Source organism: Motacilla alba, chromosome 23 (assembly GCF_015832195.1).
Source record: "Motacilla alba alba isolate MOTALB_02 chromosome 23, Motacilla_alba_V1.0_pri, whole genome shotgun sequence".
NCBI lineage: Eukaryota > Metazoa > Chordata > Aves > Passeriformes > Motacillidae > Motacilla > Motacilla alba.
Window position 1 is genome coordinate 4,539,003 of NC_052038.1, and position 23,392 is coordinate 4,562,394.

General features: G+C 52.1%; 1 protein-coding gene across 1 annotated transcript; it reads left to right on the forward strand.

Annotated features, from left to right (window-relative positions):
- Positions 1-2,316: 2,316 nt before the first annotated feature.
- On the forward strand, positions 2,317-21,765 carry SMAP2 (small ArfGAP2). Its single transcript, XM_038160566.1, has 10 exons — positions 2,317-2,483; positions 13,971-14,104; positions 14,594-14,679; positions 15,892-15,970; positions 16,770-16,850; positions 17,299-17,377; positions 17,686-17,786; positions 18,622-18,787; positions 19,665-19,966; positions 20,653-21,765. The coding sequence occupies exons 1-10, from the start codon at positions 2,381-2,383 to the stop codon at positions 20,779-20,781; spliced, it is 1,260 nt and encodes a 419-aa protein (XP_038016494.1). The 5' UTR covers positions 2,317-2,380; the 3' UTR covers positions 20,782-21,765.
- Positions 21,766-23,392: the final 1,627 nt, after the last annotated feature.

Below are 23,392 nucleotides of genomic sequence, written 5' to 3' on the forward strand. Positions count from 1 at the left end.
GGGGACGGGATTTGGCATGATGGGGACGGGATTTGGCATGATGGGAACAGAGTTCAGCAGGATGGGGACAGAGTTCAGCAGGATGGGGACAGGATTTGGCATGGCGGCGAGAGAGTTTGGCACGATGGGGACAGTTTGGCACGATGGGGACAGAGTCTGGCACAATGGGGACAGAATTTGGCACGATGGGGACAGAGTTTGGCACGATGGGGACAGAGTTTGGCACGATGGGGACAGTTTGGCATGATGGGGACAGAGTTTGGCACGATGGGGACAGAATTTGGCATGGTGGTGACAGAGTTTGGCACGATGGGGACAGAGTTTGGCACGATGGGGACAGAGTCTGGCACAATGGGGACAGAATTTGGCATGGTGGTGACAGAGTTTGGCACGATGGGGACAGTTTGGCACGATGGGGACAGAATTTGGCATGGTGGTGACAGAGTTTGGCACAATGGGGATGGGATTTGGCACAGACAAGGAGCTGGAACAGGACAGGGATGAGCTCGGGAGCTGCTGCCAGGTACAGCCTGGCCAGGCTGTCCCAGGATGTCCCCGTGGTGTCCCCACCACGATGCCATCCCAGTGCCACTGGGCGTTGTGGCTGCAGCTCCCCCACACCCTGAGCTGGGGGCGGCACAGGGAACCAGCTCCTGCCACCCCAGGGAAGCTCCTGGGGGATTCCAGCCCTGTCACCCTCGGGGATGTCCCCAGAGCGGCGCTGGGAAGGAAAGGGGGGGGGACCACAGGGGCAGTTCTGTGGGGGGATGGATGGGATGGGATGGGATGGGATGGGATGGGATGGGATGACCTCCATTCCCATCTCTGTCCCCATTCCAAACCCATCCCCATTCCCAGTTCCCGCCTTTGCCATCCCCCATTCCCAGGGAATGATTCATCCTGGCCCCTTCCTCCTCCTCCTCCTCCTCCTCCTCCTCGGCTCCACAGAGCGCCGCTGATTCATCGCCTTTGGGGGGCTCGGGCTGGCACAGAGGGCCGGGCACCGTCCCCGCTGGGCACGGGGCCATCCCAGCTCGGCCCAGTTGGCACTGGGGACATTCCCGGATTGTTCTTCCTGCCGGGGAAGCAATTCCACCAAAACCTGGGGGTTTGGGGCAAAAAGGAGCATCTGGGAGCATCTCCTTTTGGATCTGTCCCTCCCGGAGCTGCGGGGATGCCGCTGCTGGTGCCCGTGTGTCCCAGCACTGTCCCTTTCTGGGACACGAGTGTCACTTTTGGGAGGGTTATGTAATTCCGGCTGTTTTTTCAGAGTACTTCAGTGACAGATTTTTGTCTCCTGTCGGTGCCATTGCTCCGTTTCATCGCGGCTTTCCGGCTACTGCCCGTCCTGAAATTCTCTCCTCAGCCCTGCACTGCCAGGCCCCCCTCCAGGCCGAGGGACAGCACCCCAGGGTCCCCCAAAATCCCCCACCCAGCACCCCTGAGCCCCCAAAACCCAACATAGCACCTGTGTACCCGTGAGTTCTCCCCAACCCCATATCCAGCACCTCTGAGCCTCCAAAACCCCAAATCCCTGGACCCCCACCCAGCATCCAAGCACCATGAGCCCCCCAAAATCCCCCACCCAGCACCTCTGAGCCCCCCAAAATCCCACACACAGCATCTCTGTACCCCTGAGCACCCCAGGGTCCCCCAAAATCCCCCCCCCAGCACCCCAGGGTCCCCCAAAATCCCCCACCCAGCACCTCTGAGCCCCCCAAAATCCCACACACAGCACCTCTGTACCCCTGAGCGCCCCAGGGTCCCCCAAAATCCCCCAGCCAGAACCCCAGGGTCCCCCAAAATCCCCACCCCAGAACCCCAGGGTCCCCCAAAATCCCCCACCCAGCACCTCTGAGCCCCCCAAAATCCCACACACAGCATCTCTGTACCCCTGAGCACCCCAGGGTCCCCAAAATCCCCCACCCAGCCCCTCTGAGCCCCCCAAACCCCCATCCAGCATCCCTGAGCCCCCCAAAATCCCCCACCCAGCATCCCTGAGCCCCCCCCAAACCCCCATCCAGCATCCCACAGCCCCCCACAAACCTCCCGGCCATCGCCTCCGCCCCCGGTGTCCCCCATCCCCCGCCTGTCCCCCATCCCCTGCCTGTCCCCCCCCATTGTCCCCCCATTGTCCCCCACTCCCGTCACGTGACCCTCCCCATTCATACCCCCGATAGCCCCGCGCCCCTCTCTCCCTATTGGCTCCCGCCCGCGCGCCGCGACCAATCAGCGCCGAGCGCCGGCGGCGCGCGGGGGAGGTGCCGGCGCGCGGGGCCGGCGCTGATTGGCTCCTCCCCCGGCTGCGGCCCCGCCCATAGCGGAAGCAGGAAGCGGGCGGGCCGGCCGTGACCCGCGGGCGGGCAGCGCCGGCCGCGCCATGACGGGAAAATCCGTGCGGGACGTGGAGCGCTACCAGGCGGTGCTGGCCGGGCTGCTGGCCGAGGACGAGAACAAGTTCTGCGCCGACTGCCAGGCCAAAGGTAGCGCAGATGGGCGGCGGGGCCTGCTGAGCCCGCGCCGCACCGGATGCACCCCCTCGGTGCCCCCCCCCCCCCCCACCGGCCTCGCCGCTCGGGGCTCCCCGGTGTGGCCGCTCCCCCGAGGGTCGGACACCCCCGGTTGGGGTGGTGGGGGTGGGTCTGGCCACGGTGTTTCCGCCAGAGGGGAGCGCTCCCGTGGTGGCGGGGGGACAACGGTGCTGGCCCGGCGGTTACGGGGGTTGTGCGGGGGCTGAGGCTGAGCCGGAGCGGGGGCTGGGGGCAGAGAGCGGGGTGGGTTTGGGGCAAGAACGGTGTGGGTTTGGGGCAGAGAGCCGGGTGGGTTTGGGGCAGAGAGCGGGGTGGGTTTGGGGCAGAGAGCCGGGTGGGTTTGGGGCAGAGAGCGGGGTGGGTTTGGGGCAGAGAGCCGGGTGGGTTTGGGGCAGAGAGCCGGGTGGGTTTGGGGCAGAGAGCCGGGTGGGTTTGGGGCAGAGAGCGGGGTGGGTTTGGGGCAGAGAGCCGGGTGGGTTTGGGGCAGAGAGCCGGGTGGGTTTGGGGCAGAGAGCGGGGTGGGTTTGGGGCAGAGAGCGGGGTGGGTTTGGGGCAGAGAGCGGGGTGGGTTTGGGGCAGAGAGCCGGGTGGGTTTGGGGCAGAGAGCCGGGTGGGTTTGGTAGAAAAAACCCAGTGGTTTTAGAGGCCAGAACTCCGTGGTTTGGGTGGGAGAACGGGGCGGTTTTGGGGAAAAGAATGGGGTGGTTTTGGGGGCACAATATGATGGTTTTGGGGGAAAGAACCCGGCGGTTTTTAGGGGAAAGGACTCCGTGGTTTGAGAGGGAGAACGGGGTGTGTTTAAGGAGAGAACGGGGTGGTTTTGGGAGCAAGAACGGAGTGGTTTTGGGGACACAACAGGATGGTTTTAGGGGGGAAGAACACGGTGTTTTTCGGCTGAAAACCCCCACGGTTTTGGCCGCAGCCCAGCTGGGTTTGGTGCGAGTCGCACCGGGAGGCGCTGCTGGAGGAGCTGCGGTTCCCGGCGCCTCTGGAAGCCGAGGGGCCCCAGATCCCCCTGTGGGAATCCCGGGAAACACCCCAGAGTGGGTGCGGGCCTCTCCTGAAAGGGGGAAGAAGAGGGACCGGGAAGAGCCGGCGCTGTGGAATTGAGGGAATTCCAGCTGGGGAGTCACATCCTGTCACCCGGGGCTGGAATGCCAGCGGCAGGATCTGCCCTGGATGTGAACACAGGGAAGGAGCTGGAGCTTCACCCCGGGATCGTGGACCATTGATGGAATTCCAGGTTTTTGTCCTCCTTTCCCATCTGGATTTTCCCTGTGAGGATGGTGAGGCCCTGGCACAGGAATCTGGGGCTGCCCCATCCCTGGAATTGTTCAAGGCCAGCCTGGGATAGTGGAAGGGACAGGAGGAGCTTTAAGGTCCAGCCCAGCCCAAACCATTCCATGTTTTCTTTATTCCAAGGTGTGTTATGACCCTGCTCTATCTGAGAGAGGAAATGTTTGAATTCCAGAGGATAAAACAAAGGAATAAAACTTTGATCCTTGTCCCCTCTGGTTGCTGCTTTGTTTTCCTGCAGCGACAGAGTTGAAGTTGCCCAAAATCCTGTTTTAACGAGCTGCTGTAATCTCTTGGAGATCTGGACTTGAGCCTCGTTTCCCAAGAGCTGCTGGAATTGAACTTGGAGGAGGGATTGGCCAAATCCATCTGTAAACAAAGGGCTTGGTCACCTCAGTGTGACCTCCGAAACTGCACAGCCCCCCTGAACAACGTCCACAATCAGATAATTATGATTTCTTTTCACCCCAAACCACAATAACCTCATCCTTCCCACCTGCCTGCAGCACACCTGGCTTTGGGATGAAGGTGCTGGTGGAGATCAGGATGTTCCTCCCTCGTGCCAATCCTTTATCTCTTGGCACCTCCTGCCAGCCCCGAGGGCAGAAATAGCTCCTTTATCTCAGCTCCCAGGCCTGGAGAGAGCAAATTCCACCAAAATGGGAATAAATTCAACCCCACAGCTCGGGGTGATGGAGCTTCTCCTGGCCACAGCACATTCTGGAAGTGCAGGATTCCAATTAATTAATTATTATCATTATGATGAAGCTCTGGTGTGGAGTCGAGCCTTTCCAAAGCTGGAAGCTGCTCCTGTCTGGGAGCAGGGATTGCAGCGATCCTGGAGAGCAGGCTGGGGCTGTCCCCACTTATCTCATCCACTAATTATCCCCTGCACTAATGAGATTCCTGGAAATGGGAAATCTCCTCCTCCAGGGCGAGTGTTTGGCCACTGGAGCTGCCTCTGCCCAGAGCTCTGGGGAGAATTGTGCATTTTTGGGGCACTTTTGGTACTTCTGGTGAATGGAGCTGTCTCTGCCTGGAGCTCCAAGGAATTCCTGCAGTTTTGGGGCAGTTTGGGTGAATGGAGCTGTCTCTACCTAGAGCTCCAAGGAATTCCTGCAGTTTTGGGGCACTTTTGGTACTTCTGGTGAATGGAGCTGTCTCTGCCCGGAGCTCCAAGGAATTCCTGCAGTTTTGGGGCAGTTTGGGTGAATGGAGCTGTCTCTACCCAGAGCTCCAAGGAATTCCTGCATTTTTGGGGCACTTTTGATACTTTTGGTGAATGGAGCTGTCTCTACCCAGAGCTCCAAGGAATTCCTGCAGTTTTGGGGCACTTTTGATACTTTTGGTGAATGGAGCTGTCTCTGCCCAGAGCTCCAAGGAATTCCTGCATTTTTGGGGCAGTTTTGATTCTTTTGGTGAATGGAGCTGTCTCTACCCAGAGCTCCAAGGAATTCCTGCAGTTTTGGTGAATGGAGCTGTCTCTGCCCCGAGTCCCATGGATTTGCTGCAATTTTGGGGCAGTGTTGGTATTTTTGGTGAATGGAGCTGTCTCTCCCTGAAGCTCCAAGGAATTGCTGCAGTTTTGGGGCAGTTTTGTTATTTTTGGTGGATGTGGAGCTCTCCCAGCTCTGATGCCAAGGAAGTCCTGATGTTCCTCCTGGAATAACTGCAACATTCCACTCTGCCCGTGGAAAGGAGCCCTGGGGTGGCTCCAGGTGCTGCCCTCAGCACTTCCAGGGGTGTCTGGAGCAGCCTGGTAGTGGGAAGTGTCCCTTGCCCATGGCAGAGGTGGCATTAAATGAGCTTTGAGGTCCTTCCCACCCGAGCCAGCGTGAGAACCTGTGGAATCTCAGGGTGCTTTTGCTGCTGCAGCAGCAGACCCTGCTCTGAGCTCTTGTTTTGCAGGAAATTGGGTGAAATCTCTTCACTCTCTTCCTCTTTTTGTTGTCAACTTCATGTTTGGGGGAACTGGGAGAGCTGAGCCAGGGCAGGGTGGGCACTGCTGAGTTCTGATCCTCTCCTTGGAGGTCTTTGCTGTGGGAATGGCTTGGAAGAACACCTGGAGAGAGCAGCACTTGCTGGGCAGGTGGGATTTTTGCTGCTGGTGCCATTCCAAGGGTGGCCGTGGTGCTGCTGCTCCCTTTGTGTGTGTGAGAGAGATAACAGAGCTGCTGCACAGCCTGAGCTGAGCATCCAGCAGCTTGGAATGTGGGAGCCTGGAGCTGGGATGGCTGAGGGAGGGAGGGATGAGGCGAAATCTCCCCCGGGATTTGGAGAATTCCCATCGAGCGACACAGAGTGGATTCATCGCTGCTCCTGCAGCTGCTCTGCACCCCCAGCTAATTGTGTTTGGTTCTCTCCTTCTCCCAAACTCTCGCCTCTGCTCTCCAGTCCCATCCATGCATCCAGCAGGCTCCGTGGATCCCGGGGTGGTGACGTCGGAGCGGGAGCTTCCTCCCCAGGGAGCACAGCCCAGAGGTTCAGGTTGCCCCGTGCTCCCCCCTGGTTTGTCTGGCTCTTCCCTTCATCCCTTTGTCTTGTGAGATCCATGGGTTCCGGGCCTGAATCCATCCCTTGTATCCTGAGGGATGAGGTGGGAGAAGTGTTGCTGAACGCTGCATAGATCCAGGTTTAATTCTTCACCAAAAAAGAAAAAAAAGTGTAGGATTGGGGAAATCCCTGCCCATGGGATGGGAAGGGGGAAAAGCTTGGGGTGGAGTAGGTGGTATGGGGAGGCTGACTTCCAGTGGAATTTGGGAATTATCTTCTGGGGGAGCTGCTTTAGTCCAGCCTAACTCCTGTTCATCCCAACCAAATATTCCCTGAAAAGCTGCGTGACTCAACTCCTCCTCCTCCAGCAGCCTCTTGAGCTGCAGCTGAATCTCCTTTGCAGGCAGAGCAATTCCAAGAGGGACTTTTTAAATAGCTGCTGGAACAGCTGCATGGGAGGAAGGAGGATGAGGATGGCAACGCTGATGGAGGGGGAGTGGTGCAGCCTGTGCCTTCAAAAACCCAAAGTGGAGGGGCTGGAGCTGCTCAGCTCGGTTTAGGAAATCTGGGATGAGGAGAAAGCTCAGCCTTAGGCAAGGGAATCTTGCCAGAGGGATCCATGTGGGTCGTGTGTTCATTTGAATCCACAGCTGCAGCCACAATATTCTGGGATCTTCCATGATTCTGCTTTTCTGCTCCTCCCGGCTCAGATCTGAGAGCTGTGTGCACAAAGGGAGCAGAAATGCCCCGAAATTCACTTCATCCCTCTGGAATCTTCCCCTCAGCAGGGTAAAACTGGGAGAGGACACAGCTCTGGCCACCCTGAGCCTGCCTGGAGCTGTAACTTCCTCCCGGCTCAGATCTGAGAGCTGCGTGCACAAAGGGAGCAGAAATGCCCCGAAATTCACTTTATTCCTTTGGAATCTTCCCCCTCAGCAGGGTAAAACTGGGAGAGGACACAGCTCTGGCCAACCTGAGCCTGCTTGGAGCTGTAACTTCCCACTCAAGCAAGGGGAAAAAGGCATCAGTGCTCCCAACAGGGATTTAGTTGTAGGAAGATCCCTTTTAAGCAGAGCTCTGAGTCACGCTTGGATCCGTGGCCCTACAACTGCCAGAAATAGGGATAATCCTCAGAGCAGCAGCACCTGGGCTCTGTGTGCTGCCCCACCTGGGGAGTGGAGGTGGGGAAAAGAAAGCCACCCAAAAAAAATGCCACGTGATTCCCCAGCTGGAGTAAAGTTTGTTCCTATAGAAACTGCCAGGAGTTACGTAAGGAACAGCAGCTGCAGTGCAAAGGGAGCTCGTGCTCCAAAATGCAAAGTAGGTCTTGAAACCAACCAAAAAGTCAGGAATAGCTTCAGGTTGGTCCCTGCTAGTGATTGTTCCCTGTGTCCCAGGAAATCTGGGACAAAATTGGAGCTTTTAGGAGGAGCTGGTTTGAACTTGGAGCAGGGAGTGCGAGGCTGGATTTACCTGGGCTTTAATAAATTGGTTTTTCTCTATTTTTGGCAATATGTGCCATCCCTTCCTGTTCCTTTCCCTAGGAATTTCAATGTATGTTTAGCTCATGGTACTGAAAATCAGTATTATTATAATTAAGATATTAATTCAGATTATCATGTTTACTTCTAGAGACTGAAAAAAATTCTCAATCCATCAAAAACTGACCCGGGGCCTTCCTCTGCTCAGAGCTTTTTTAAGGACTTGGTGGCTTCTAAAACATCCTCAAATTAAATTAGAAAACAGAGTCTAAATATTTTTAACGCTGAGTGATGAATTAAAAACATCTTAAAAAGCAGCAAAATTCTACTTCCAGCATCAAAAGCCATCTTGGTGATGGCAGAGCTTCCACCCTGCTGCTCTGTTTACAGGTGCAGCTGCCACTTAAATAATTTGCATTTCATGGAAATTCAAACCTCCTTGGAATCTGCAATTTCTAGGATTGCCTGATGTGTGGTTTTGGTCCAAAAATGATGCCACAGGAAGTCTATGGATTGTGGAATTGACTGATTATTTTTTTTTTGGACGCATATTTATATTTTTAAGCTGTGTCACCATCGGTGTTGATGTCACCCAGTTGTTTTTCATGGATCCTGGTGATGGCACTGCTTGAAATCGTCCCTGTCACCTTTTTATTGGCTGAAGGAACAGCCAGCAGGAAAGCCCCACCCTGCTGTTCACAGAAATTTTCATTTCCTCCACCTGCACTTCAAAGAACACGATGGCAGCAGTGATAAAGCTGCACCGACAGCTGCTCATCTTCACTCAAAAAACACAAATCTTGGGCTTCAAGGCCACAGGGCCCTCAAATATTGGATATTTTTTGCTAAACTGGAAGATTTTCTGACAGAAATCAGAGCCAGCGCCTTTGTTTTTCTTGCAAAATGTGGTTGAGGCCTGTAATTACTGTGTGGGGGAAAAAAAAAAAAAGGAAAATAAAATCCCCAAACAGCCCTTTCTTCTTTCAAAGGATGGTATAAAGCTGAATTTTTGGGTCATTAAGCTACTTGATCAGGTGTAGATTTTTATCAAACACCTTTTGTGGGTGTTAAAGTGGGGGTTTGGCTTTAGCATCCCCCGTGAGCTGCACAAATCCCTCAGTCCGGGCCTGAATCTGGGAGTGCAGCAGGGATTAATCCCAAATCCCAGGTGGATCCCTGATCCCTGCAGCAGGATCCACGCTCAGCTCGGTTATTAATAGTGTTAATAACCAAATAACATCATTTAGAGGTCTGGAAGCTGGTTTAAGTGGGTTTTTAGAGTTCCCTTAGGTTCCCCCAAGTCCTGGAAGTGCAGAACAGACATTTCCAGCAGAGCAGAGGAAGTTGTTTTGCAAGAGAGGCTTTGTCACAGCTCTGAGCAGCATGAATGGCAGTAAATCCTTGAGCAATTTCTTTCCAGAACAAGGAAACCACAAGGCAGAGGAACCTCTTGGATCCTGGGCTTCTTTCCTCCTTTGGCTCAGCAGAAAATGAGGGTTATTCAGCTTGGACTCGAGGAAATTTGTCCCTGGTGAAAAGCTGAGGGTGTGGATATGCCCTGGCAGGGATTCTCCTGCTCCAGGGAGAATTCCCCACATCCCTTTTCCTCACAGCCAGACATGGAGCAGTTTGGGGATCCATGGATGAGGCCACATTTCCCTGGAAGCTGCTCATTTCCCCTGGGATTGTTTCCTCAGCTCTCCATTGTGATGCTCTCTCAATCCTGCCCATGGAAGCAGCTCTTCTTTTTTTTTATTTTTTTTCCTTCTCCTCCTTTTCCAAGGAGCTGTGGTTTTGCAGCCAGCTCCTGGTTTATTTTAAAACGCTTTCTGCAGAGTTGTTACAGCAAAAAAAAAGTTGCCTCAGGAACTTGGGCCAGGATTTGGTGCCTGAGTGGAGGGTGAGGAGTGAATCCCCTCGGGATTTCTCAATTAAAACCACTCCAGGGTGTGAACTTGGAGCAAGTGACTCATTTGGAGCAGGCTCCTCAGGCTGGGAGTTGAAAAGGGAATTAGGCTGGGGGTTTTAAAGGGAATTAGGATCCTTTTCAGTCATTCAGATTATTCAGCAGCCCTTGGAGCATTAATGAGCAGGGCTTAGATGGGGACTGGAGCTGGCCCGAGCAGCTTGGTATGTGGAGTTTATTTTGACAGGCTGGGATGTAAAACAGGCTCTGGAATTGTCTCCTGGAGCACGAGCTGGGCACTGAATGCCTGCTGGATCCTCCTCCCTCGGGAATGCACTCAGTGTTCAGGAAAACTGGGAATGAGAATTCACTGAGCAAGGCATGGGGCTCGTGATCCTCCTGCAGCCCCTGCAGGCTGGGAGTGCATCCCAAGGGGGTCTGAGCTAACCCAGATCTTGTGCCAAGCTCAGTGGGCTCCAGGCTCTGAAAAATGTTGGGATTCTCACTCCAAATTGATGTTTCCTTCAATCTAGGAGGGATTTGTGCAGGCCTGAGGTGAAGCTCCGTGAACTTGAGCAGAGCAGGATTGGTGACTTTGCTTTCCGTGGATGTTAAAATCACCCCTAAAGCTGAGACATTTAGCATCATAAAATCAGACATAAAATCATCATAAAGCTGAGAGGAAAGTGGGGGCAGCACCAGGCAAGGCTGGCACTGGTGGTCACTGGAGCAAACTCCCAATTTTCCCATTTTTGGGAACGGGGTTTCCATTTTGGCCTGGTGGCTCTGAGGGCCCGCAGGGGAATTGATTTCAGAGCATCAACCAGAGGATTCATACAAGAAACAATTTTTTTTTTTTTAGTGGTTTAAGGAGCTGAATGTTTCTGTTGGCCTTGTCCTCAACCTTCTGGGAGATAAATCCATAATTCCCTGAGCCAGGAGGGTGAGGTGCCCCAGTTCTCAACTCGTGGTGGGTGTCAGGGTGTGCCCACTTTTTGTGAGGGGCGATAATTCCCCCAGGCAGCTCAGCAGTGCTGATTAAAGCTGCCCTGTTGTCATTTATTGATATAAACCCATTTTTTCTCAGAAAAATGTTCCCCTAAACTCCAGCGCAGGCGTTTTTCCCCCTTTTGTCACTGAAGCTGCTGCAGAGGCTGAGCTGGGCTCGGGTTTTGGGGAAGTGAAAAGCAGCAGCACGGGGTGAAAGTCACATCTGGAGATGCCACCTGGAGCTTTTTGCAGTCAAGTCACCTTGAAAAGAGCTGTGAAACCCTGGGGAAATGCCTGCAAAAAGCCCTAAAAAAAGCAAAATCTGAGCTGCTGGGCACTTAGAGGGAGATTTTTAGTGGGAGATGTTCCAGTGTGAGCTGCTCCAAAGAGGGAAGTGGGAGGTTGTTTACATCTGCACCAAACCCTTCCCCCCTCCCACAACCCCAGGGCTTTATGAGACATTTTAAAAGACATTTTTAGAAGGCATTTGAAGGTTAAAGTGTTGGTTGAGTTAAGCTGGATGTCTGGGAAGGGGATGTTGGGGGGTGTTGGATCCGGCCTGACCCCACCAGGGTTTGCAGTGGCTGCAGGCTCAGGGGGCATTTTGGAAAATGCAGATTTGCTCCCTGTGTGGCTCTGGAGTCCCTCCTGTCACAGAGCAGAACCCTGAGCTGCTGGGGTCACAATCCGTGCCCTGACCCTGCATAAAACCAACCCCACATCCCCCTCTGCTCCCTGCAGGTTTGAACCTTTCCTGCAGCACCTTCTGCCTGTGCAAGGACACCCAAATCCCAGCTGGAACCTCCCCAGGGAACAGCTCACCCCTGGTTGTATAATGTGTTTATTGCTGGGAGGGCTTCAGAAGCTCTCAATATTCACTTTAATTTAAATAGAACCAAGCTGCTCCATCCTGGCTCTCCCAGAACTTGGGTTTAGGAGTTGCAGCACATTCCAGCTGTGGCTCCCTTGTTGTCCCAGACCCCTGAGGGGACACTGGAGCAGCAGGAGGGTGTGACACTACCCCTGAGTCATGTTTCAGTGGGAGGTTGTGGTGGCTTGAGCTGGTCCATGTGACAAACCCAGTGAGCTGATTACTCCAGGAGCTGCCCGTTAATCCTTTTAGTCCTATCAAGGCTAAATTTATCTGGAGTTTAAATCTAACCTTGAATCTCATGATAATCCTGCCAGCAGTCTCACGTTAGAGCCCTGGGGGTGGAGCTGGGGAGAGAATTTCATGTAGAAATCACAGGAAGGATCCTGGCCAAGGGTTTTATTCCCAATTTTTGGGCATGTTCAGGTGCTGCTGAAGTTGTGAGTTTTGCTTTGATAATAAAGGAGGTAATAAAGGGACTGAGGTGTAGGCAAGGGTGTCTGGGAAGTGAATTTCTCAGCTCCATTAAATTGATATCGTTCCCAAAGGCCACTCCTGGAGAGGGGAAAAAGCAGCAAATAATGACAGGAAATGCCAGAAAACTTAATAAAGGCATTTTTAAAGTGAATTCCCTGGAAGAGGTGCTGGAGTTACCTGTTAGGGGTTGGATGCCTGTGCTCTGGAAGGGTCCCTGAGTGCATTATCAGCTCCAAATCCCTCAGGATGCTTTCCCCAGGAATAGGAATTAAACTGTTAGCAGCATCTCAAATACAGCCCTGCTTTTTTAGGGCTTTGAAATTACACTTTCCCCCTCTTCCCCCTCCCACCTCCCTCTCATTAACTCGAGGCTCTGCTATTTTAGCTGTGGCAAGAAAAGCAGGATAACTCTTCATCATCCAGAAGAATTTCTGGAGAAAAAGGGCTGCTGGAGGGTGTTTGATCCCTAATTCTGTCTTTTCCCAGTTTCTCCTGCACTTGGACACCAGTTTGTGCTGGGAGCTGGAACTTTGGACTGGCAGCAGAGAGTTTAATTTGAAAATATTCCTAAAATATTCAGCTGGATTGAGGGTCTGGCGTGGCTGGGAGAGGGGTGGGAATTCCTGTGGATCTCTGGATGCCCTGCTGGGATTCCTGGCTGCACTGAGTCCATCTGAGCTCCTCAATCTTTCCCTTGTGGGTGTTTTTTTTTTATCCTTGGCATGATCTCCCGTCCACACCTTGGAGCTGTCCTGCATGAAAACCAGGAATGTCTGACCTTAGCCAATGCCTTTATTTTGTTTTGACCCAGGAAAAGCAAATCATGTCCATCAGAGCTGTGGAAACTGGAGTGAACTGATCATCCCTTGGGCTGGGATTGGTTTTGGGGTCAAATCCTGGGCTTGGTGCTTGGTCCTGGCTCAGCTGGGAATTCCTGCCCAGCACTGAGGAGATTTGAAGATGCTGAGTGGGTTTTTTTGGGGTTTTTTTGTTTTGTTTTTGGGGTTTTTTTGGGATTTTTTTGCTGTAGGGAATATTCTGGAGCTGAGTTATCTGGGAAAATCAAAAAAAAAAGAAAAAAAAAAGAAAAAAACCCCAGGATCACAGACCTGGTTGGAGTTTTTTGGGTGGTTGAAATTCCTGTTTTCCTGCCTCTTCTTGTGTGGATGGAAGAAGGAGGCAAGAAATCAGGAATAATGATTGGAGGAGATCTTGGGAGGATTTTATTTGATTCCTTCCTCAGAGCAGGAAAAATGGAAATGTTACCTCAAATTCAGCTTTTTCTGAGGGGTTTTAGATAGTAACAGCAGTGGGTTTGAGCTTTTTCATGGTGTAACCAGGAATTTATCCCCTCATAGAAAGAGAAGGACGACAAAACTTTTCAAATTCCTGATTTCTTTCCTCTTGGAGCTGTTTGATTTGTGTGGATGGAAGTGGGAGGCAGTAAATCAGGAATAATGTTTGGAGGAGATCTTGGGAGGATTTTATCCAATTCCTTCCTCAGAGCAGGAAAAATGCAAAAATTTACTTAAAATTCAGCTGTTCCTGAGGGATTTTAGATCTGAGGGGTTTTAGATCAGTAACAGCACCAGGTGTGAGCTTTTTTTTTTGGTGTAATCAGGAATTTTCCCCCTCACATCAGTGATTTTTTGCAGAAAGAAAAGGCCAACAAAGCTGTTTAAATTCCTGATTTTTTCCCTCTTGGAGCTGTTTGCTTGGTGTGGATGGAAGAGGGAAGCAACAAAACCCCAAGGATAACAATTGGGAACATCCTGCTGCTGTGGAATTCCAGTTTCCAGCCTGGATGAGAATCCAAAGGCCTCAATCCCAGTTCCCTTGGTGCAGTTTCCCAGTTGCTCCAGGCCGAAAAAAAAACCCAAAAAAGGGGTTGAATTGGTGAGAAACACTTTCCTTTCTCTTCCCAGGGCCACGATGGGCATCCTGGAATATCGGGGTGTTCATCTGCATCCGCTGTGCTGGGATCCACAGGAACCTGGGAGTTCACATATCCAGAGTCAAATCTGTCAACCTCGACCAGTGGACGCAGGAGCAGATCCAGGTGAGGGCTGGGATAACACTCTGAGGGGTTTTTTTTGGTTAATGGAGCTTCATAAATTTCAATAAACCAAGATAGCCCCCCAAAAAAAAAAATGGGGAAGTGGAAGAGGAAGAAGAATTCCAGCTGGGATGGGTTGGGAGGGAAAAGAACAACAAAATGTCCTCATTCCAGGCTGGACAAACAGCAGAGTGAAGCTCAAGGAGCTGCAAATCCCTGTTCAATTACCAATCCCTGCTTCCCACCTCTCCTTCCAGAGGGATTTTGGGTTGCTAACTGGAAATTTATCCTGCCTTGGACCAAAAATTGCTTCGGTTTGGTAAACGGGATGGGAGGGGATTGGAGCAGCTGCCTCAGCATCCCCTGGAGGGTGAGGAGTGCCCTTCAGGAGGATCCCCCTTCCCTGGATCTCTGTCCTGGCAGCCTGGGGTGCTGTGGGAGAGCTTTAATGTCTGGGGAAGGAGGATTTCAAGGAGTTTTTTTGGATTTCAGTGCGTGCAGGAGATGGGGAATGGCAAAGCCAATCGTCTCTACGAAGCCTACCTGCCCGAGAACTTCCGGAGGCCCCAGACAGACCAGCATCCTTTTTTTTTTTCCTTTTTTTCCCCCTGGAAAAACATGGAAATTCCATGGGAATTTCCATCCTGGAGCTGTGTGGTTAAACCTTCCTGAAGGAGAAGTTGTTCCCTTGGGCAGGGAATGGGAATGGAGGGATTGGGGTGGAGAACTGGGACACCAAGGTCACCACAGGAGGCTTCTCCCTGGTTTAAAGCCTGCTTGGGACAATGAAAAACTGGGAAATAATCACTCTGAAATTCTCATTTTGGAAGAGCAAAGAGAATTTTGCTTTTATTTTTGGGTTAAATGGGAAAAAAAATGCGTTGGAATGGAAAAAAATCCCAGTAAAAAAAAAGGATTTTAAGGGTTAATCTCATTCAGACCTCTGACATTTCAGAGTGAACCCAAAAGCTGAAGGTTTTGGAGGGAATAGGAGGGTTGGCTTTTCCAAAGTGCTGAGTATTCCAAAGGCTCCATGGAGACCTAATTGTGGCCTTCCAGGACCTGAAGGAGCTGCAAGAGAGATGGAGAGAGAGGATTTACAAAGGGCAGGGTAGAGGGGGTGGATTCCTGCCAGGGGGCAGGGAGAGGTGGGATTTTGGGAAGGAATTCCTCCCTGTGAGGGTGAGGAATGGACTTCCCAAAAAAGCTGTGGCTGCCCCTGGATCCCTGGAAGTGTTCCCCAGGCTGGATGGAGCTTGGAGCAACCTGGGATAGTGGAAGGTGCCCCTGCCCGTGGGATTTGGGGTCCCTTCCAACCCCAACCAGGCTGGGATTCTCTGATGGAATTTTCAGTGCTTCAGCTCTAACTCCCACCTTGCAGGAATGCTGAGTAAGCAATGATGTGAACCTAAAAAAAACACCCCACAAAAGCACCTTTCCACCATCATTTTTTGAGTTAATCTGGAACCCGAGGTGCTTTTTTTGAGGTGCAGTTGTGACCACTGTGATTTGAATGTGCTGAGGGGATGCTTGGGGCAAACAAAAAAACCCAATGGAGCACAGCAAGAGCCTAAATCCTGATTTAATTCCCTTTTTATAGCACTGAAATAACCTGAAATAACCCGGGGGCAAAAACCGAGTTGGGATCCAGGAGTAAATTATTTTAAGAAAGTTACTGCTGGAAATGCTCTTTAAACAATGATTTAATTTAGTTACAGCCTGTACCTTGTTCCTCCCTGTCAAATAAGGCTTCTATTCTGGAATCCTTTGTCCTTAACCAGCTGCTGTAGAGCTGTGGAGAGTTTTATCAGGGATAAATATGAGAAGAAGAAGTACATGGACAGGAGCATCGACATCAACGCCTTCAGGGTGAGTCTGGAGGCCTAAAATTTGAGATTCAAACAAAATATTGAAAAATCTGTATTGAAATATTCCCTGTGTCAGGAGAAATCCCTTCCCTGTGTCGTGGAGTGAATTCCTGCCCTGCAGTGAGGAGATTTGAAGATGCTGAGTGGGTTTTGTTGTAGGGAATATTCCAGATTATCCAGGAAGAAAAAAAAAAAGCAGGATCACAGACACGGCAGAGCTCAGGGGTTGGAGTGGTTTGGGTGGTTGAAATTCCTGTTTTCTTCCCTCTTCTTCATCTCACTGATTGGTTTGTGTGGATGGATGTCTCACACTGGAGGAGGTCTTGGGAGGATTTTATCCAATTCCTTCCTCAGAGCAGGAAAAATGCAAAAATTTACCTCAAATTGAGCTTTCTCTGGGGGGTTTTAGATCAGTAACAGCACCTGGTGTGAGCTTTTTCTTGGTGAAATCAGGAACTTTTTCCCTCATGTCTGTGATTTTTTTCCCTCACAGAAAGAAAACAACAACAAAACTGTTTAAATTCTTAAATTTTTTCCCTCTTGGAGCTGTTTGATTTGTGTGGATGGAAGAGAGAGGCAAGAAATCAGGAATAATGATTGGAGGAGATCTTGGAAGGATTTTATCCGATTCCTTCCTCAGGGCAGGAAAAATGCAAAAATTTTCCTCAAATTCAGCTTTCTCTGGGGGGTTTTAGATCTGAGGGGTTTTAGATCAGTAACAGCACGAGGTGTGAGCTTTTTCATGGTGAAATCAGGAACTTTTTCCCCTCACGTCACTGATTTTTTTTTTCCCCTGACAGAAAGAAAAGGACGACAAATGGAAAAGGACCAACGAGTCAGAAAGAAAACTGGAACCCATCATCTTTGAGAAGGTGAAAATGGTAAGATCAGGAAGAAAACCATGGAGACATCCCTGAGGCAGAGCAGAGGGATTCCAGGCTCCTCTGGGAGCATTTTTCTGGCCTCAGTCACACCCTGGGTGCTTTGAGTCACTGGTGGGAGTTTGTTTTGCTCCGCTCACCAGACACTGAGCAGATGTGCAGGTTGGAATCCAGCTATTCCCTGCTGGTTTCTCCAGCTCCAGCAGCTGCTTCTCCCTGGTTTAGAGCCTGCTTGGATCTCCCAGCCTGTTGGGACAATAAAAAACTGGGAAACATTCGCTCTGAAATTCTCATTTTGAAAGGGCAACGAGAATTTTGCTTTTATTTTTGGCTTAAATCCACTGGGGAAAAAAACAAAAAAGGGGGGATTTTAAGGGTTAATCTCATTAAAACCATTTCAGAGTGATCCCAGAAGCTGCACAAGATTTGTGTTGTTTCTTTTCCCCAGCCTCAAAAGAAGGATGAAACGCAGCAATCCAGGAAAAGTTCCCCCAAATCTGAGCCAGTCATGGACTTGCTGGGCCTGGGTAAGAGAAATTGGTGTATCAGTTGTGGAATCTGAGGAGTTTCAGTGCTGATTTTCCCTGTCAGGTGAACAATTCCAGAATCCTGCAGGAATATTCAGCTTGGGAAGAGTTTTCCATGTGTTTCTCTTTATCCTGGAGCCTCCAGGGACAGCTGGAGCTTCATGGGACAAACAGGACCCAGGGGCACTTCCCAAATCCTGCCCTTCCCAGCTCCAGAGGGATGAGGGACGCTGGGATCAGGTCACTGGGAGTGGTGGCACAGAGGTGTCCCCAGGCTGGGAACACCCAGGACATCTCTGTCCCTGCAGACGCCCCGGTGACAACGCCCGTCACCAACGGCCGGCCCAGCAGCCTGGAGAAGGACCTGGACCTCTTTGCATCCGTGGGATCCAGCTCAGACTCCAGGAAGGTGAGCTGGGAGTGCTGCTGCTTGGAAAAGCCTGGTTGTGTGGTAGAACCACGGGATCATTTGGGCTGGAAGGGACATGAAAGGGCAGGGACATCTTGCTCTGTGCCAGGGTGCTCCAGCCTGGCCTTGGGCACTTCCAGGGGTGGGGAATCCCTCTGGGAATGCAGTGTTTCACCACACACATCAGCTGTGTGCCCTAAACATTCCTTCATCTGAATTTCCCTTCATTAAATCCTGAAGTCTCTCTCTTCCACGTTGAAGAGTGAAGAATGTCCCTCTTCCATTCCCACATCTGGGAATGCTGTGCCACTGTTTCACCATCAAACACACATCAGCTGTGTGCCCTGAACGTTCCTTCATCCAAATTTCTTAATTAAATCCTGAAATCTCCTCCTTTCACATTGAAGAATGTCCCTCTTCCATCACCCAGCATATCCCTGTGTGTGGATGGCATTCCCAATTTTCCCCTCGTGCTGGTTTTGCCCTGATCCTGTCTCTCCCTATCCCAGGCCATTGGCTCCATGCCATCATTTGGGCTGGAAGGGACATTAAAGGACAGGGACATCTTGCACCGTGCCAGGGTGCTCCAGCCTGGCCTTGGGCACTTCCAGGGATGGGGAATCCCTCTGGGAATGCAGTGTTTCACCACACACACGTCAGCTGTGTGCCCTGAATGTTCCTTCATCCAAATTTCTTAATTAAATCCGGAAATCTCCTCCTTTCACATTGAAGAATGTCCCTCTTCCATCACCCAGCATATCCCTGCGTGTGGATGGCATTCCCAATTTTCCCCTCGTGCTGGGTTTTGCCCTGATCCTGTCTCTCCCTGTCCCAGGTTGTTGGCTCCATGCCAACCTCTGGAAGCGCCGGCTCCGTTCCCGAAAATCTGAATCTCTTCCCGGAGCCCGGAGGCAAAGGGGAGGAAGCGGGCAAGAAGCAGCTCTCCAAAGACTCCATCCTGTCCCTGTACGGCTCCCAGACGTCCCAGGTGCCAGCACAAGGTAACCCTGCTGTGAGCTGGGGCCGGGGGAGGCTGGCTGGGGTGTCCTGGGAGCTGACAAACTTCAGGAGAAGTGGGAATGTGGGTGGTCCCTGAGAATCCCAGAATGGGCTGGGTGGGAAGGGAATGTGAAGCTCACCTGGTTCCAGCCATGCACTTTCCATGATCCCAGGCTGCTCCAAGCCTTCTCCACGCTGGCCTCGGGCATTTCCAGGGATGGGGCAGCCACAGCTGCTCTGGGAAATCCATCCCAGTCCCTCGCAGGGAGGAATTCCATCCCAGTATCCAATCCTAGGAATTCCATCCCAATATCCAACCCTAGGAATTCCATCCCAATATCCAACCCAAACCCTGGTGCTGGGAATCAGGGAGGAATTCCATCCCAATATCCAACCCAAATCTGCCCTTTAGCACTGGGAATCAGGGAGGAATTCCATCCCAGTATCCAATCCTAGGAATTCCATCCCAATATCCTACCCAAACCCTGGCGCTGGGAATCAGGGAGGAATTCCATCCCAATATCCAACCCCACCCTCTGGCACTGGGAATCAGGGAGGAATTCCATCCCAGTATCCAATCCTAGGAATTCCATCCCAATATCCAGCCCAAACCCTGGCGCTGGGAATCAGGGAGGAATTCCATCCCAATATCCAACCCTAGCAATTCCCTCCCGATATCCTACCCAAACCCTGGCGCTGGGAATCCATTCCTGCACGCCCCTGTCCAAATTCCTTCTCCAGCTTTGTTGGGAACTGCGAGCAGCACGAGGAACAGCTCAGCCTGGACATCCCAACCAGGCTGTGGCTGGAATTCTGACATCCCAGCCCCCTGAACTGACCCCTTTTTTTTCCCCCCTGCTCCCTCCCTGCCTTTCCCAGGAGCGATGTTCATGGCGCCGGCTCAGCTGGGCTATCCCGCCGCTCCCTACCCCTCCTTCCCGGGGGTGCCCCCTTCCAGCAGCATGATGGGGGGCTTGATGGCCCCGTCCGTGGGGATGCTGGCCCAGCCCGGAGCTGCTGGCATGGTGGCACCCGTGGCCATCCCGGCGGGGTACGTGGGCAGCGTGCTGGGCGTTCCCAACGGGATGATGGGCGCCCAGCAGCCCGGCTACGTGGCCGCGGTGCCCCCGGCCGTGTACGGGGTCCAGCCCACGCAGCAGCTGCAGTGGAACCTCGCCCAGGTGAGGGGGAGGCTCCTGGGGGGTTCTCCCAGGGGTTTTTTTGGGAGTGGGAAGGGGGAGGAATGAGGGGATAATCCAGGGGTTTGTGGGTGGGGTGGGATGGGGGGAAGTGGGAGCGCCTGGGAATGCCAGGGTGGGTCAGGTTGGGAAAGAATTCTGAGCTTGGGTCAATCCCAGCTTCATCTCCCATGGACACCTCCAGGGGTGGGGCCTCCAAAATTCCCTGGGCAATTCCAAGGCCTGCCCACCCTTTCCATGGAGAAATTCCTGCTGACGTCCTGAGGACCCTGAAGTCCTCCCACACCTGGGAACTCCAAAATTCCCTGGGCAATTCCAAGGCCTGCCCACCCTTTCCATGGGGAAATTTCTGCTGGTATCCAACCTGCCCTGAAATCCTCCCATACCTGGAAGCCTCCAAACCTCCCTGGGCAATTCCAAGGCTTTTCCATGGGGAAATTCCTGCTGATGTCCTGAGGACCCTGAAGTCCTCCCACACCTGGGGACTCCAAAATTCCCTGGGCAATTCCAAGGCCTTTCCATGGGGAAGTTCCTGCTGATGTCCTGAGGACCCTGAAGTCCTCCCATGCTGGGTGCCACCCCCTGCTCCCCTTTAGGGCTCAGCTGTTTTGGGGAGCCCTGGGCAGTGTCCAGGCCCATCCCTGACCTCTCTCCTGTCCCGTTTGCAGGTGACCCAGCAGATGGCTGGGATGAACTTCTACGGAGCCAACGGAATGATGGGCTATGGACAGTCCATGGGAGGAGGAGGAGGAGCCCAGGGCAGCAATCCCTCCCTCAGCTCCCCGCTGTGGAAATGAGCCCTCGCTCGCACATGACCATTTCTGCCTTTGTTCTGTTCTCCAAACCTGCTCCATGAGACATTCAGGGTTTTTTTGCTTTCAGGTTTGGGGCACCCGGCCCAACCTGAATTTTTTTTTTTTTATTCCATCCCTGAGCTCCATCTCTGCCTTTCCACTGTCACAGCCACGGGGAGCACAGCCCCGTCCTCAGCACAGTCAATGCACACGGGGAGGGGATCCCTCCCTGCACAACGCTCCTCCAGAGCTCCTGGGTAGCACTTGATGCCCTGCTGGGCACCTGGGCACAGGTGGGACTGGGAAATCTGGACTGAATCCTGCCCAGAAAGCTGGGATTTCTCACTTCAACTGCAGTGTTAGATTTTTTTTTTGGGGGGGTGGGGGAAAAAAGGGTGGGGAACCTCGTTTGGTGCTGAGGAACTGGATTTAAGCCGAGCCCAGGGGCAAGCAAGCCTTGCTACCTCCTCCCTCGAGGGGAGCTCTCCCTGCTCCCACCCTCCTTGGAACCAAAGTCCTCGGGAAAAGCCCTCTCCCACCCGCCCTGAGCAAGCAGGAATCTCGCCCGGAGTGGGGGCAAAGCCGATGGAATGTGAAAAACTTGCACTCCAGAGTGAATTTTCTGGCTGGTGTTAGGATTTGGTGGAATTTCACTTTTAACAATCTAACCAGAGTTAATTCTCCAGGGCCCAGAGCCCTGTGCAAGTTTTCTTACACTTTTAAAAAAAAATGACTCTGACATCCTAATTTATACTTTTTTCATAGTTTTTTTTTTTTCTGTTTTGTTTCGTTCTTGTTGTCGTCGTTCCTGTGTAAAATCCTGGTTCCTCCCTTTCCTGGCTCGCTTGGGACATTTTAATCTTAGGCAGATTTCTTTTCTCATCTCCAGTAGAACCCAAAACTGCTTCAAAAGTCAGCAAGAAGTCGGACTTGTGGTCTGCTCTCTCCTGTGGATATGTAAATTCCCAAATAAAATATTGCAGTGGACTCCTCTGGTGCTGGTGGTCACTCCAGGTGTGGGAATTTCGGGGATTTCATCCCAAAAATCAGCCCAAATTCCCTCTGCTTTGGGCTCTGTCCCACATGCCAGGGAGCTGAGGGAGCACAGCCAGGCCTGGAAGAATCCAAAGTTGACACTTTTATACACAAACCCCTCAGCTTTGGGATGGGGGGGGAAGGTGGAGCAGAATTCCTGCAGCTGCTGGGATTAAATGATTTCATTCCAGCTTTAATTCTGTTATCCCAACCATTTTAAACTTGGATTTAACAAAACCTTGTGGAGACTCGTCCAAAAAATGTGAAGGAACTGGGAAAAATCAGAGAATTGTGGAATTCCAGGATGGTTTGGGTCCCATTCCATCCACGCCCTGCTCCTTTCCCCATCCCAGCTTTCTCCAGGCTGGCTTTGGACGCTCCCAGGGGTGGAGCAGCCACAGCTTCCCTGGGAATTCCATCCCAGCCCCTCCTCACCCTCCCAGGGAGGAATTTCATCCCAAAATCCCACCCGACCCTGCCCCTTCCCCCTTTTCCCTTCCCTGGGAAGCCGGAGGGGATTTGGGAACCAGGGAGGTTTGGGGGTGCTTGTGGGGTTTTTATTTATTATGGGATTTCTCTCCTCAAATCAAACCTGCTTTTTCCAGGGGGAAAAAAAAGATGTTTTACCCCATTCCCCTCTTTCCCAGCGTATCCCTGAGGGGTTGTGGGATGATTCTTTTTTATTTTTGGGGGGGAAAAACTCAACTCAAGCAGAAGCAACAAGTTTTCAAGCTGGCTTTAATCATCTCCACTTGCTGCCCCAATACTGTACATGCAAAGCCAATTCAAAGGTGAATAATTCAGCTTTTCCTCCCTTTGTTTTGTTGGGTTTTTGTTTGTTTTTTTGGGAAGGAAAATGTCAGGAATATTTTACAAAACAACGTGCGCCCTCAGAGCCGTCAGTCCCGCGGATAGAAACCACAAAAAATACAAGTTTGGACATTTAAGAAAGGACCACACACATAGAAAACGGGACAGGACACAGGTAGAAAATTCCCTTTGCTCGTTTTTTGAAATATTCCCACTTTTCTGTCGCCGTCCCAAACCCATCCCCTTCTCTTGGATGTGGGACTGGGGCTCCAAGGATGCTCCAGGTGGTTTTTGGGGAGGGTGGAGTTGTGGAATGGGAGGAATCTGTCATTAAACCCAGTTCTGCACAGATTTGGGGGGGGTGGGGTCACTGCTCCCATCCCAGCTCCCAGAAACCCTAAAATCCCCACGGGAAGTCTTCCCCTGGCTCTCCCTTCCCCCTCAGCTGTCACCTTCTCATTTGGTGCCAATTAACTCGTGGTTCATTAGGCTCCGACGCCTCCCCCTTCTCCTGGTGATTCCTTTCCCTGCAAATTTCGGGGGATTTGAGGCTGGGAAATGTGAGGGATTTTGGGTTCCTTGTGGGGTTTTGCACTTTCACCCCCATCCCTCCTTTCGGCCTCGGCTTCCAAGGGTTTGGAATTTCTGGCAGAGCTCTGGGAGCGTCTCCTTGCCTTTAATCCCTCATCATTCCCGCCCTTTTCTTCCCTTTTATTTTGTTTTTGATGGACCCAAACCAGTCTGGAATTCTGCAATTCCCTCTCATTCC

Bases quoted from the DNA above. Each gene is read 5' to 3' on its own strand.
- SMAP2 (XM_038160566.1), top strand. From the start codon at position 2,381: ATGACGGGAAAATCCGTGCGGGACGTGGAGCGCTACCAGGCGGTGCTG. The intron at 14,105-14,593 runs GTGAGGGCTGGG...TTTGGATTTCAG, and splicing joins GGACGCAGGAGCAGATCCAG to TGCGTGCAGGAGATGGGGAA. The intron at 14,680-15,891 runs GCATCCTTTTTT...CAGCTGCTGTAG, and splicing joins CGGAGGCCCCAGACAGACCA to AGCTGTGGAGAGTTTTATCA.